This window comes from Aaosphaeria arxii, assembly GCF_010015735.1.
Source record: "Aaosphaeria arxii CBS 175.79 unplaced genomic scaffold BU24scaffold_8, whole genome shotgun sequence".
NCBI lineage: Eukaryota > Fungi > Ascomycota > Dothideomycetes > Pleosporales > Aaosphaeria > Aaosphaeria arxii.
The window spans coordinates 305,730-318,836 of record NW_022983481.1 but is presented as its reverse complement, the minus strand read 5'-3'; the positions used below and the strand labels follow the sequence as shown (position 1 = coordinate 318,836).

General features: G+C 51.2%; 6 protein-coding genes across 6 annotated transcripts; 4 read left to right on the top strand and 2 right to left on the bottom strand.

Moving 5' to 3' along the window:
* Positions 1-61: 61 nt before the first annotated feature.
* Positions 62-1,203, bottom strand: BU24DRAFT_412485 (NAD(P)-binding protein; the record flags this gene model as incomplete). The annotated part of the gene is made up of 3 exons (XM_033526112.1): positions 62-851; positions 908-985; positions 1,043-1,203. The coding sequence occupies 3 exons, from the start codon at positions 1,201-1,203 to the stop codon at positions 62-64; spliced, it is 1,029 nt and encodes a 342-aa protein (XP_033380279.1).
* An 839-nt stretch (positions 1,204-2,042) lies between these two features.
* Positions 2,043-3,035, top strand: BU24DRAFT_396607 (uncharacterized protein). Its single transcript, XM_033525310.1, has 3 exons — positions 2,043-2,292; positions 2,358-2,471; positions 2,537-3,035. Exons 1-3 carry the CDS (start codon positions 2,080-2,082, stop codon positions 2,717-2,719), a joined length of 510 nt encoding a protein of 169 aa, XP_033380278.1. The 5' UTR covers positions 2,043-2,079; the 3' UTR covers positions 2,720-3,035.
* A 179-nt stretch (positions 3,036-3,214) lies between these two features.
* On the top strand, positions 3,215-4,737 carry BU24DRAFT_443321 (alpha/beta-hydrolase; the record flags this gene model as incomplete). Its single annotated transcript, XM_033530579.1, has 3 exons — positions 3,215-3,779; positions 3,836-4,333; positions 4,389-4,737. Exons 1-3 carry the CDS (start codon positions 3,364-3,366, stop codon positions 4,735-4,737), a joined length of 1,263 nt encoding a protein of 420 aa, XP_033380277.1. The 5' UTR covers positions 3,215-3,363.
* Positions 4,738-5,260: 523 nt separating this feature from the next.
* BU24DRAFT_266753 (uncharacterized protein) lies at positions 5,261-6,298 on the bottom strand. The gene has a single exon (XM_033522553.1). The coding sequence runs from the start codon at positions 6,129-6,131 to the stop codon at positions 5,454-5,456; it is 678 nt and encodes a 225-aa protein (XP_033380276.1). The 5' UTR covers positions 6,132-6,298; the 3' UTR covers positions 5,261-5,453.
* A 1,013-nt stretch (positions 6,299-7,311) lies between these two features.
* BU24DRAFT_425762 (uncharacterized protein) lies at positions 7,312-9,156 on the top strand. Its single transcript, XM_033528819.1, has 3 exons — positions 7,312-7,433; positions 7,543-7,691; positions 7,744-9,156. Exons 1-3 carry the CDS (start codon positions 7,394-7,396, stop codon positions 9,046-9,048), a joined length of 1,494 nt encoding a protein of 497 aa, XP_033380275.1. The 5' UTR covers positions 7,312-7,393; the 3' UTR covers positions 9,049-9,156.
* Positions 9,157-9,950: 794 nt separating this feature from the next.
* BU24DRAFT_266699 (uncharacterized protein) lies at positions 9,951-10,323 on the top strand. The gene has a single exon (XM_033522552.1). The coding sequence runs from the start codon at positions 10,078-10,080 to the stop codon at positions 10,282-10,284; it is 207 nt and encodes a 68-aa protein (XP_033380274.1). The 5' UTR covers positions 9,951-10,077; the 3' UTR covers positions 10,285-10,323.
* Positions 10,324-13,107: the final 2,784 nt, after the last annotated feature.

The window sequence follows — 13,107 nt, the reverse complement described above, 5'->3', positions numbered from 1 at the left end:
AAATCAGAGATATGCAATAGACATTGGCAATTGGAGCCATCCACAAACTATAAACCAAACCTCAACCCCTCGTCCCAACACCCTTAAGCCTCCCCTCAGCACTCGAATGCGAAAGCAACTGCAACCCCTCCAACCCACCATTCACAATCCCCTCCACGAGCCCCGGCCCAGCATCCCTCCCCTCCCAATCATCCCCAAGATCGAAATTCCTATCCCCGGCCACCTCCCTCCTCACCGGGATCGCAACCGCCCTCCCATAAATCGCCTCATCACACGCCACCCTCAGAATCCCACCCACCACATCATCCACCTCGCCTACGCCCTGTCCCTTCGCCTTTAGACCGGGCACGATGCGCTCGATCAGCGGGGAGTTGATGAACGTGGGCGCGATGAGGTTGGTCCTGAATGGCGTGTGCTCGGACACGATGTCATGCGAATGCCGGACTGATTTCCAGAGGCCCCGGACGCCGAACTTGGAGGCTTGGTAGTCGAGTGCGTCGCGCGCGGGGAGGTAGCCCGCGAGGCTGCTGATGAAGATGATTTGTTTGCTCTGCGGGGTTGCGTCTCCTTCTGGTGCGGCTTCGGGTGTCGTTTTCTTGAAGTAGTGGAGGGCGAGGTGCGCGGAGTAGAAACTGCCGGTGAGGTTCACGTCGAGGGTTGCTGTGCTTGGGGGTTCCGGGTCGTCGTTGTCGGCGTTGGAAGCGAGCCATTTGGTGGAGGTTGTGGATGTGGATATGCCGGCGCTGGTGACGACGATGTCGAGGGTTTTGTGGGGGGAGAAGGAGATGGCGGATTTGAAGCCGGTGGTCTGGGAGGAAAAGGAGGCTATGTCGACTTTGGTGAATTGGACACTGGAGGATGTAGTAGTTAGATAGATGAATGTCTTCGAGTTGTCGTTGAAACGTACTGTAGGCCCTTCGCTGTGAGTTTCTCTACGAGTGCGTTTCCAAGCTCCTCGTTTCGATCAAGGATCGTGACATATGCCCTACGATGGCGTCAGTCCCATTCAGTGATCACTTGTATGTTAAGTATATCTTCCTACCCAGCTTCAGCGAATGCAGTCACGACACCAGCGCCAATACCACTTGCTCCCCCAGTCACGATGGTAGACTTTTCTTTGAGATTGCTTGTGTCGATCGGCTTGGAGAAGTCGATCTTGTTCGTGCTGTAGAATGTTTCGGGGAGCTTGGAAGTTTCCGCCATTGTTTTATGTGTAACTGTTCAAGAGGCAAGGTAGCTACCTAGTTAGGGAGAAGTATAATTTATGCCTATGAGGGGGATTGAGAGCGATATGCAAACGCGGTGGTTCCAAAGTGATATTTATACAGTAAAGACCATTGTCTGCTTATGCTATAGTTTCGTATAGTTGGATCCTTCGTCAAGCTACGAGGTACTTGACGAGCTGAATGCTCTGATTGTTCAACCCCGCAGAGGCGAAGTCAGCACTAAAGTGACGAATCCGACCACACGTTCTCAACCTCACGCCAGGGGGAAAGTCTGCAAAACATTGTTATCAGTCTGATTAAGGAATCAGATCCTTTCTTGCTCTAGATTAGGACGGTGTCTCCACAATTGCATGTCTCGTATAGTTTATTTCCTATCTTGGCTTTATACACGCGATTGGAGCTATCTAGAGCTTTCTGTAGCTTCCAATTGTTGTCCACCTGTAGTGTCACAGTGATGTTGAGCTTTTTCTCATCTACAATGGGGCCGAATTAGGTTACAAGTCGCGAAGTCGCAATGAGACGACCTAATAACTTCCCAAATTGGGTTTTGAGTTGCCTTACGATTATAATGCCGGACATTTGATGGACACCGTCAGTCTCATTCGCCAGCCTACAAACAATTTTAGCTCTAATGGCAATCATTCTAATAATTCAGATTATCTCTATCCTATACAGTCCCCGGTTTAGCAACGAAACCAATCTACAACGCTCTCGCAAATCCCATCTTCCAGCACTCATTTCATCACGTGACCGCGGTCCTAGCGCGTTTCCCTCCTATGACCTCAGCGCGTTTTCCCACCCTCAATTCGCACCCATCTCTCCCACTCACAGTTCCACCTTCTAGAAAAGAAAAATGAGCGGGCGTTTCAAGTCTCGCGGCGGCCGCGGCGGCACTCGTGGCGGCGGCTTCAAAAGCGCGCGAACGTTCAGCAAGAAGCGCGCCTCGCCGGAAGACAGCGACAACGAGGACGCAGTGCCGGCATCGAAAAAGAGTAAGGGAGATGAGGAGTCTGAGCCCTTGGTCCCCACGCTGCAGAAGGATGGGAATGGTGATAGTTACGTCGCTGTAAGACTGAATTCTAATTCCTTAACTAAGAGTCTGAGGTTGAGAAAAACTGACGGCGAATGTAGTTGAAAAGCAACGAAATGCGACGAGTCACGGTCAGCAATTTCAAAGGTAGCACGTTGGTGCAGATCAGAGATTACTTCAAGGGTGATGGGGATCAGGTTTTGCCCGGGAAAAAGGTATGTTCCATCTGCATGTCTCTTTTAGGTATTCCGTGGAGAATATCACTAATGACATTTGACAGGGCATCGCTCTTACGCTAGATCAATACAACGTTCTCGTGCAAGCTCTCCCGCTTATTGAGTCCGTACTGAAAGATATGGGGCAAGAGACCGTGAGGCCGGATTTCGATGGTAGTGTTGAACCGGCGACCAATGAGGCTGGAAAAGAAGAGGTCACGGAGCAAGAGGAAGAGGAAGAAAAGTGATTTGCTTCTCCATTCCAACTTTCTGGTCGTTTCTAAGCTGCTAAGCTTTGTATAATAGAATAACACAGGTTAGGGAATCATTATGAGCGTGGAGGGGAGTGAGTCGCCATATCACGACCTCATGATGCATCGAATGCGCTAGTCTCAAAACGGACAATCCAGTGCTTGTATGCATTCCAGATACCCCACAAGAAGCCTCCACACAAAGAGTTGTCCAGTAATAGACAATACCTCAAGCAAACAAGACATTTCAAGTGCTCATCTAATCGCCAAGCTCTGTAGCAATTGCAAGACATCACTGTTAATCCATAGCGGCCATCCTCGCTGATCCAAGACATCGGCTCCCCGCGCCACGACCGGAACGTCGTTCGGAACTGCACAACACCACACCTCACTCCATGCTTCAATGATCCCAATTCGTGGGAATAGAGTCCCGGCATGATGAAACAAAAGATATAAAGAATGCATCGCGGAGGAGCCCCTCCGTCCGAAAACGTCACCTCCCATCTCTACCACCTCTTATATCTCTAACCCGGACCACTAGCATTCAAGTACACCTTCAAGACCCAAATCTTTTACGACACAAATCAAAATATCTACATATTCCATAACCAAACTACCGACCACCAAGCATCTCATCCACAATGGCCGCCCCAGGAGGCCAATACTTCATCTCCTCCAAACTCTCGACCCCGGCACCACACCACGCCTCCTTCGCGGACCTCTGGACCACCAAATGGCGCCAACCCGCCGAAATGGGCATCTACCCCTTCATGTTCTCCAGCGCCGCCGACTTCGAACCCATCGTCGCGTCCCTCGCAGCCTCCGGCATGCGCGAACCCTACGACTGGGACGCGTACGCTGCGGCCTTCGTCTCGCAGGCCGAGAAGCTCGCGGTGGTGGCGGAGGAGGCGGAGAGGAAGGGCGAGGTCGAGAAGGCGAGTGAGTATTATTTGAGGGCGAGTGCGGTGTGGAGGATTAGTCGGTTTCCGGCGCCGAGGAGCGGGTTGCAGAGGAGGGCGTGGGAGGAGGGGAAGAAGGTGTGTATTAAGGGGTTGGGGTAAGTGAACTATCTATCATCGTAGGGGAAAGGGTGAGACTGATGAAGGGGGACAGTTTGAAGCCGCATCCGGTGAGGGAGGTGTTGGTGCCGCATACGCATCGCTTGGACACGGAGCGTGAAGTGATTCCTGTGTACTACCTCCTTCCCGAGGGAGCGAGTAAGGAGGCGCCAGTGCCGACGGTTATCATTTTTACCGGGCTCGACGGGTATCGGACTGAGCTTGCGGTGTGGATGGAGGGGTGGCGACAGCAAGGTGTCGCGACGATCGTGCTCGAGATTCCAGGGACGGGAGATTGTCCCGCGAAGCCGGACGACGTGAAGTCGCCGGATCGGTTGTACTCGAGTTTGTTCGACTGGGTTGGACAGCAGGAGGGGATCGATCAGAAGAAGGTTGCGGTGTGGGCATTTAGTACGGGGGGTTATTATGCGATTCGCGTGGCGCATACGCATGCGGATAAGTTGGCGGGTGTGGTTGCGTTGGGCGGTGGGTGTCATCATATGTTTGATCCGGAGTGGTTGAGTGAGGTTAACCATCTTGAGTACCCCTTTGAGTGAGTTCCTGTTTTCCAAGAAGTGGCTGCGGAGAGGTGCTAACAGATGTGGCAGTCTCGCAAATACACTGGCGCACAAATGGGGGTACGGCAACGACATCGAGCGCTTCAAGAAAGAAGCTTCGTCCAAATTCTCCCTTCTCAATGACGGAACTCTGGACAAACCGAAATGTGCGAGGCTCCTGCTCATCAATGGAACGGAAGATGAGATCTTCCCAATTGACGACTACTACCTGGCGTTGCAGCATGGTGCAGTGAAAGAAGCGAGATTCGTACCTGGAGTGAAGCATATGGGCGAGCCGATGAGCTTTTTCATCATCCTCAATTGGCTGTACAACTTGTTCGGTATCGAGGCCGATGCTGTGAAGCAGATGCAGACTCTGCCATTCAAGCCTAAGTTTTGATTTGGGCGAAGTTTAGAAGAATTTTAGGAGACTGTTTAGAGAAGATTCAGCTACGTTCTGTTGAGTTAGGAGTTGCTCAATTCATGATAATCCAACAAGATGATTACAAACCTGTCGGGCACGAGAAACCTATCCACGTACCTGGCGTCCGGACCACAAGATGAAAATTCATGTTCGATATCGTACGGTGTTCACATTGTAAAGCACGACAATATTCTGCTAACATCAATTAGCTCAATTCATCAAACACAGTACGAATGGCAAAATCTCAAAGGAAATAGAGAGGAGAGAGATCTGATATTCATAATCAAAGAAGATGCTCGTCTGTAAAACCTATTTCCTGAACTCCGAAAACACCCTCGATTCCGGCAAGTTAACCCTCCTAATGAATATGCTTCGAACTGAAGTGGAAGTTCCATTCACTGGCGCTCCAAGCCTGAGCCAGTGTGTAACAAGGTAAGTATGTCGTTCCTGGGACGTTTCAATGCGAACCTCCTGATTGTATGGTTCCTGGTAATAAAGTCATGTCCGATAAAAAGGGTATTGGTGAAAATATAAAGGCCTGCGATTATGAATGGGTATGTATGCTGGGTATAATGTGATTCGTGAAAGTGTTCAAACTTAAAGAAATTCGTCAGTCATCAGTCGTTGATGTCGCGTACTGGGGATTTTCGCGATGGACAGTCTGCCGAAAGCGCACGCCGGTGCCATCCGAATCACTCCTCGACCAGTGCCTCTGTCACATTGGGAAGCAAGTTGATTGCACGGCCCCAGACCTCATCGAACTCGCGGGTGCCTTTCTGGAGGGACTCGCCGCGGATGAGGACGCGTTGGCAGTGAGCACCGACGTACTCGAGGAGCTTGCAGATGTCTTCCTGCTGTCGAATCCAAATTTTCTTGTCGATGATGAGGTTCCGAAAGATCGTCACGTTGGCGATCGACTTGTTGCCGCTCCTCCAGTTGGTGATGAGGTTGAAGACACCGAAGGACGTCAGGGGGATGTAGCTGTGGCCACGGAACACCTGCTGGAAGCTCCTTAGCGCCTGATCGAGCTCTGAGATGTTAGCGAGGTCAACGCTTTGGGAGAGTAAGGCCACACGTGGAGGGAGCCCGGCGGTATCTGCTCGGAGACCACTGTCGGCGTGTAGTGGCCCAAACGGCTGGGGGTCCTGGTTCGCGACCAGCGGTGCGTAGTCCTCCAGGCCTGTTGGAGAGAGGCTCTTCGGGGGAGCAGGGGATGGGGGCTTGGAGGTCTCCTCGGTGCCCTGTTGCCCGAAGCAGTTCTTCTGGTCCTTCTCAGCTGCAGCCTCCAACAATTCGGAGAGGAGGCTGCGCCCGGAGGCAGCCCGTGCCCGCGGGCGAGTCTCTTGTTGGGAGGAGTTTGGGGAAGACATAGTTGAATGGTATTGGGGAAGTGGATGGATGGAAGATTGACTGGTTTTTGTTATTCGTCTTGGAAAGCTTCAAAGGAAGGGTATGTAGGAAAGGATATAAGGGAGGGAGAAAGGAAAGCGGAAAAGAAAAGTTCAAATATATAAGAGGAAGATTATTGTAGCCTGAAAAGTTGCGATTGTGCCCTGAGCGCGACTCAGTTGGCCATTCAATTTTCTAATGTGAAGTCGATCATATTGTCAGTGTGAATACGCCTTCACTTGGATGCTTATTGTACGGTCGAAGGACAAACGAAGAGGTTATTGTTCATGCTACGGATATTTTATTGTGCGTTGGTCATATCGGGGTACTAAAGCACTTATTATATCCTGTGTCTACAAGAAGGATTGAGATGAGATCAATCGTTTGTATTGACCAACGTTGACTTATCATCGAGGTTGAGGATGAGGTTGAAGGGAGGGACAATAGGCAGTTGATATTGGTTGAAAGTAGACTAAACTGAAAGCAGCGGAAAACACGTGCATTGAACAGGCAGGTGCAAGGGTGGTTTACGGGCCAATCAGATCCATGGATCTCTTTGCTGTGTGATGGCATGGCATGCAGTTCCACGTTGTCAGTCTGTCAGTCAATCAATCGGCCGGGATCATACTCTGATTGCCGCGTGGGATGATGCGGTGGAAGGATTCAACTCCGTACATGATTTTTTTTCTACATGTTCGTTGTAACATTGCCGCCTCAAGTTAGTTTTGTTTTCTTCCAACAACCAGTAGGTAGTCCATAATGACGTACGTCCATCGTATGTACAGTATTAGTTAGGCTTACTCCTTACGATACTTAGTGATCAGCGTAGCCGGCCATCGTATTCAACTAGAACCTCTCCCCCACCTCTTGGCGGCCTTCCAGTGTCATTACTATCCGCTTCGTAAGCTTCAACCCCAATCCTATTTGTATATTCCTTTGCCCAAAAGCAACTCCTGGCCGGCTCATTAGCTTTCTTTTCCTACCAATTGCTGACTGTCCACTTGCGCGTGATTTCTTTCCTGCCAGAAACCCTAGGGCCTGTTCGTAGACTGTAGTTAATCGGTTTAGCGGTTGGCTAACAGCTGCGTGAAGATTTAAATAATCAGGGTCCCCGATCTCCCCTCACACCTTAGTTAATCGTTCATCCTCCAGCTCAACCATCGAAACACGAGCTGTGACCATCGCAACAACACCCTAATACACATCCCCATCCCCATCCGAACGATATCCCCAGAGAGCAATCATGGTCGGTCTCGGTGCAAAGAAGCCGCCGTCGCGAAAGGGTACGCCGCCTTTCCTTTCCCGCTCTTCCCATCCGCCTCTACCCCTCATACTATAGATTCCACGGCATCACGCATTGCAATGGAACGGAAAGGATAACACATGAAATAGGTTCCATGGCCGATGTGCCACAGGACCTTCTCGCCCAGATCAGCAGGCTCGAGGAGCTCTTCGTCGTCCCCACCGAGAAGCTCAAGGCCATCTCCGACCACTTCGTCAATGAGCTCTCCAAAGGTCTGACCACCGAGGGTGGCTCAATTGTGAGTCTCCAACGATGCCTCCATCACTCTTTCAAATTCCTAATTGCTCCAGCCTATGAACGCAACCTGGTGCATGGGAATGCCCGATGGTAACGAGACCGGTACCTTCCTCGCCCTCGACATGGGCGGCACCAACCTCCGTGTTTGCGAGATCACCCTCCTCGAGGCCAAGGGCGAGTTCGACATCATCCAATCGAAATACAAGATGCCGGAGGAGCTCAAGACCGGAACCGCCGACGAGCTCTGGGGCTACGTCGCCGACTGCCTGCAGCAATTCATCGAGTACCACCACCCCGACGAGAAGATCGAGTCGCTGCCGCTCGGTTTCACCTTCTCCTACCCCGCGACCCAAGAATACATCGATCACGGCATCTTGCAGCGATGGACAAAGGGATTCGACATTGACGGCGTGGAGGGCAAGGACGTCGTTCCTCCCTTCGAGGCCGCCCTCGCCGAGCGAGGCGTGCCCATCAAGTTGACCGCCCTGGTCAACGACACCACCGGAACCATGATTGCCTCCGCATACACCGACCCCGAGATGAAGGCTGGCTGCATCTTCGGCACCGGCTGCAACGCCGCCTACATGGAGAACGTCGGCTCCATCCCCAAGCTCGCACACATGAACCTCGATCCCGATCTCCCCATGGCCATCAACTGCGAATGGGGCGCCTTCGACAACGAGCACAAGATCCTCCCCCGCACACCCTACGACATCATCATCGACAAGGAGTCGCCCCGGCCCGACCAGCAGGCCTTTGAGAAGATGATCGCGGGTCTCTACCTCGGCGAGATCTTCCGTCTCGTCGTGCTCGACCTCCACAAGACCGACTGCAAGATGTTTGACGGCCAGGACATCAGCAAGCTCAACAAGCCATACTCGCTCGACGCCAGCTTCCTGTCCGCAATCGAGGAGGACCCCTTCGAGAACCTGAGCGAGACGGCCGACCTGTTCCAGAACAAGCTCAGCATCACGCCGAACAGGGCGGAGCTCGAGCTCGTCCGCCGCCTCGCCGAGCTGATCGGCACCCGCGCCGCCCGCCTCTCCGCCTGCGGTGTCGCTGCCATCGCGAAGAAGAAGGGCTGGACCAAGTGCCACGTCGGCGCCGACGGCTCCGTCTTCAACAAGTACCCTCACTTCAAGGTCCGTGGCGCCCAGGCCCTCAAGGAGATCCTCGACTGGCCTGCCGACAAGGGCAAGGGCAAGGGAGACCCGATTGAGGTTCTGCCCGCTGAGGACGGTTCCGGTGTCGGTGCTGCGCTCATCGCTGCGTTGACGATGAAGCGCGTCGCCGAGGGCCAGCACGCTGGTATTCGGGATCCCGAGGCCATGTTGAAGGCTTTTGGAAAGAAGAAGTAAGGGGTTTTAACGATTGTATAGAAGAAGTTATGAAATGTTTTGACTATTTGTGGCATCTACAATAGATACATCTAAAACAAAATGAAATCAGATATGAAACGATGCAAGACAAGATTTCGAAATGTGGTGACAACTTTTGATTGATACCCTTTTGATTCTTAAACAACTAACAACAAGTTCTGATCAAATATCTACTTACTCTTGGGACATTTTGGAGAGCTGGTGTCTCTACTCGAACGCGACGTTCCTCAACCACAGACGCGACTCAAAACACGTCCGTTTCCTAAACATCACCACATCGCCACCAAAACAAACAAACAAATATCAATCCACCTCAATTCATAACCCACACGCGTAATCCTCTCCCCCTTATCAACCCACCAGATTCTTAATCCACAAAAGAAGAATTCAAAAACTATAATCCCACCTATCCAACACAACCACGCGTCCCCTACCCTCCCGTCATAGCCTTATTCCCCATCACCATCCAGGGTCCACCCCAATACGCCATATCTGCATGCATCCTCACCCTTCACCGTTGCCCGCCCGTCCCGCCTCGCATGACATGACGGGCCCCTGCATTACTAACTTACATTCACATCACGGTACGGCGCCTTGCGTCATCCCCCCTCCCCCTCCCCTCTTCCGCCGTAGCCTTACGAGGCACGACGCAAGAGAACCCCACCAGTTACATCCACCATCATCCCTCCAACGAGTGTTCTCGTACTCTCCCGTGCCGTGCCAGCGCACACAAGGCGTGTCGATCAGAATATAGACAAGACATAGCACCCCTCCCCTCCCTTCACCCTCCTCGCCTGCCCTGGTGGTCGAGGGAGGGGAGGAGAGGGCAAGAAACAGGTTTGTTACCGACTTCGCCACTGGTGCGTGAACGGTTGAAGGGACGGACGGGTGGACGCCCCAGGGACCGGGGAGGAGGGTTGAGGGAGGGATATCAGGGTCTTGTTATGATGTTTACTTTCTTGTGTGGGGGGGGGTGTATGTACGTCATATGAGGTGCGAAGCTGGGAAATGCAGCCCTACGGCTTATGCCCGACGTCTAGGGCTCGTGTGGTGGGTGGGGAACGGAAGGGAAGGGTATGGATTTTTATCAGGGTCTTTACAGGTTTCTTGTTCGTTGATTTTTTTCATCTTGGTGTAGGGATTGACGGAGGTGAGGAGGTTGTAAGGTTTTTGTTTAGTCCGTGTGTTGGGTATTTTGAATGTTATCCTCTATAATTTACTACAATTATTAAACTTTCTAAGAAAAAGGTTGAGTAATAGGTGTAAATTCATGTCGAAGCATAATCATGAGTAAAAAAAATGTAATTGTCTTCTTCGTGGCGTATGTGTATATCTTTCTGTCTTCAATACTGTTGTTTTGTCATGTAATGTTGTTTGTTTATTTGTCTTTTTACTATCCTAAACAAATACAAAATTTATTCCTACCTCTACTATACGCACACAAAGAACCCCAAAACCTTCTTGTAGACGTTTTCTGACTAATTCTCCATCCATAGTAATTACAGAATACTTGCAATTACAAAACACCGATTCTCAATTCCCATCTTGTTGTCATCGTCACCGTCATCCCATTACCGCTTCCAGGCCAGGCCTCGCTAAAAATACTCGGACCCTACTTGCGTGCCTTGCAGCCTTAGGCCCCACTTCTACCTCCTCCCTCTGCCTTACTCCTACACTTCCGTACTCACTCTGTCAGACACGCAAAACACAAAGTCAGACAAACACCAGGAGAAGAGCGTGAGGTGCGGAATACAAGAACGTGAAACATCACCCTCAGCATCAGCCTCAGCGTCGGCCTTTCGTTTCGCTACACTTGCCCTGTGTTGAGACACCCTGGCCTTGGTTGTTTTGATGTTTGTTTACATGTTTGTTTACATTTTACTTTATCGCTATTTCTACATTTTAGGTTTCATAAAGGAAAGGTGCGATAGAGAGTTGGGCGGTACACTTCAGCGTTATTGTTTAGACGTTGTTTCAAACATTCAAGCATTCAAGCATCCAAATAATCGAAAAGGGGGCAGATTTGGATCTGAGGTTGAGCTCGACTCCAGTAGACCTGTGTTTTGTTTTGGAGTTGAGTATCCTAGGTATAGTTCGAAAGCTTCGGATGCAGGGACGACGTTGACTACCCTAGCGAATTACTACACAACATAGGTATCTAGGTAACTTGTAGCCTTCCGGGTGCAATAAGGCAAGCGAACGGACATGTCAATGCGTTCAGGGACATTGTAGGTAGTAGTCTTACAGGTAGACAGTAAGGTTCGCCCGTTCACGCATCAGGCAGCAGACCCTTCTTTCTGGTCGGAGAGAGGTGCTGGTATAGTAAGGTAGTATTCATACCTACCCTACCTAGGTTCATAACTTCATTCCTGGGGTTGGGCATTAGCCAGCCAGTACATAGTTGATGCCTCGGTCGAGCTGGTTGATAACTCGATGGATTGGTTGGTTGATTGATTGGTTTTAATTATAGCATGAAATGGGGTCCCTTTGGGCGACCATTTTGGGGAAATTGGAAGGCAGTACTGTAGTACTAGCAAGCACGCTGCTCTGGGTGGTGGGTGTGCTGGTGTGTTCTACCTGTCACGCCGTCGTGGTGTCCCGAAGGCTGCCGTACATTGGGCTGGTGGGTAGGTGGGTGGTAGGGCGGACAGTCAATCAATCGAAGATGAAAGACAAGGAGGATGTGATTAAACTACTCCGTACATAACTTTTCTTTTCGGAATTGTTAATCACCCCTGGGATGGGGTAAGGGATGCACCGATGTAGACAGGCAGCAGGCAGATGTTCACGCGACTTACGAAAAGAAAAGCAGACATGTGCAAGACGATTCAATTCGAATCACCCATTTCGGTACGATTTGCCGCGCCACTCTTGGAGAGTTAGCGATTAGGGGGGGAAGACGATGAAAGAGGATAGACGATGGGAGGGAACGAGTGGCATGTGAGCTAAGTATGGGATTATGAACGTGCGTGCATGTCGTGTTCCGCCGCCCGTGTGTTCCCATTATTGCTCATGTGTTCGTATCCTTTTTATTGATAGGCGGCTTTGGCTCGATAGGCAGAGAGTATCGATTGTGCGAGGTGCATCTATCGATAGAAGCCAAACGAAGGGGCGTGAGCATGCGCACGCATGAGATGAGGGAGCATGGACGATGTTCATCGTCTGTGGAGAGAAAGGACAGATTGTGACCGTGGCGTGCACGCGTACAATATGCCTATTGTCTTTTGTGCAAGGCTGTAATTGCATACAAGAGGCATATGCGAGCCGTGGAAGCCGTGGATAGCACAAGTAATTACTAGACGATTCTTGACGGTTCTGGCAGTAGGCGGAGGCAAGAAGGTTTGCTATGGGTGCGAATCACGATGGCTTCACGTCTGGTGCCTGAGACTGTCCCACGGCCCGCTCCCGGGACAGCCCAGTTCAAGCCCCTATTCGCATGAAAGGCATGAAAGAGTGAAAGGGCGTGGAAATTAGCTTCATCTGGCTTGCCATCAAGATGGCCCAAAGGAATAGGGGTGATCCCAGCGATGTTTCTAGCGAGTCATGGAGAGGAGGAGGAAGAGTACGCAGTGGGTGCTAGTGAGAGGAGCCATGACCCGAAGCGACCGGGGGCATCCGTGGTTTTGGAAGTAAAGGATGCTGGAGACTGGGTGCTTGGGTATCTTTCCGCGTCTTCCTTATGGTTGAAGGATTGATGGATGGATGAGGGGGGACTCAGGGAGTGAACTGTGAACTGTGCAACTGTGTAAAGAGTGTTGTGTTGATGATGGCCCGAGCGGGCGATCCCTCCTAGGCTATTATACCGCATTGGGTTGTTTGTATGTAAACAGTAAACAAACAACAACGCGTCAATGTGGCGAATCGCGGTGCGACCTCCCACCCATCCCCATCCCGACCTTTAAGCAATGCATTGCAACAATGCAACGACTGCCAGGCCGTATGATGGCCAGTTTAAGGAGATGTTCGCAACGGTGTCCGAACGGGAACGGGAATGGGGATGGGGACGGTGTCCTGTGACAGCCGCATCCAAAAAGTAAA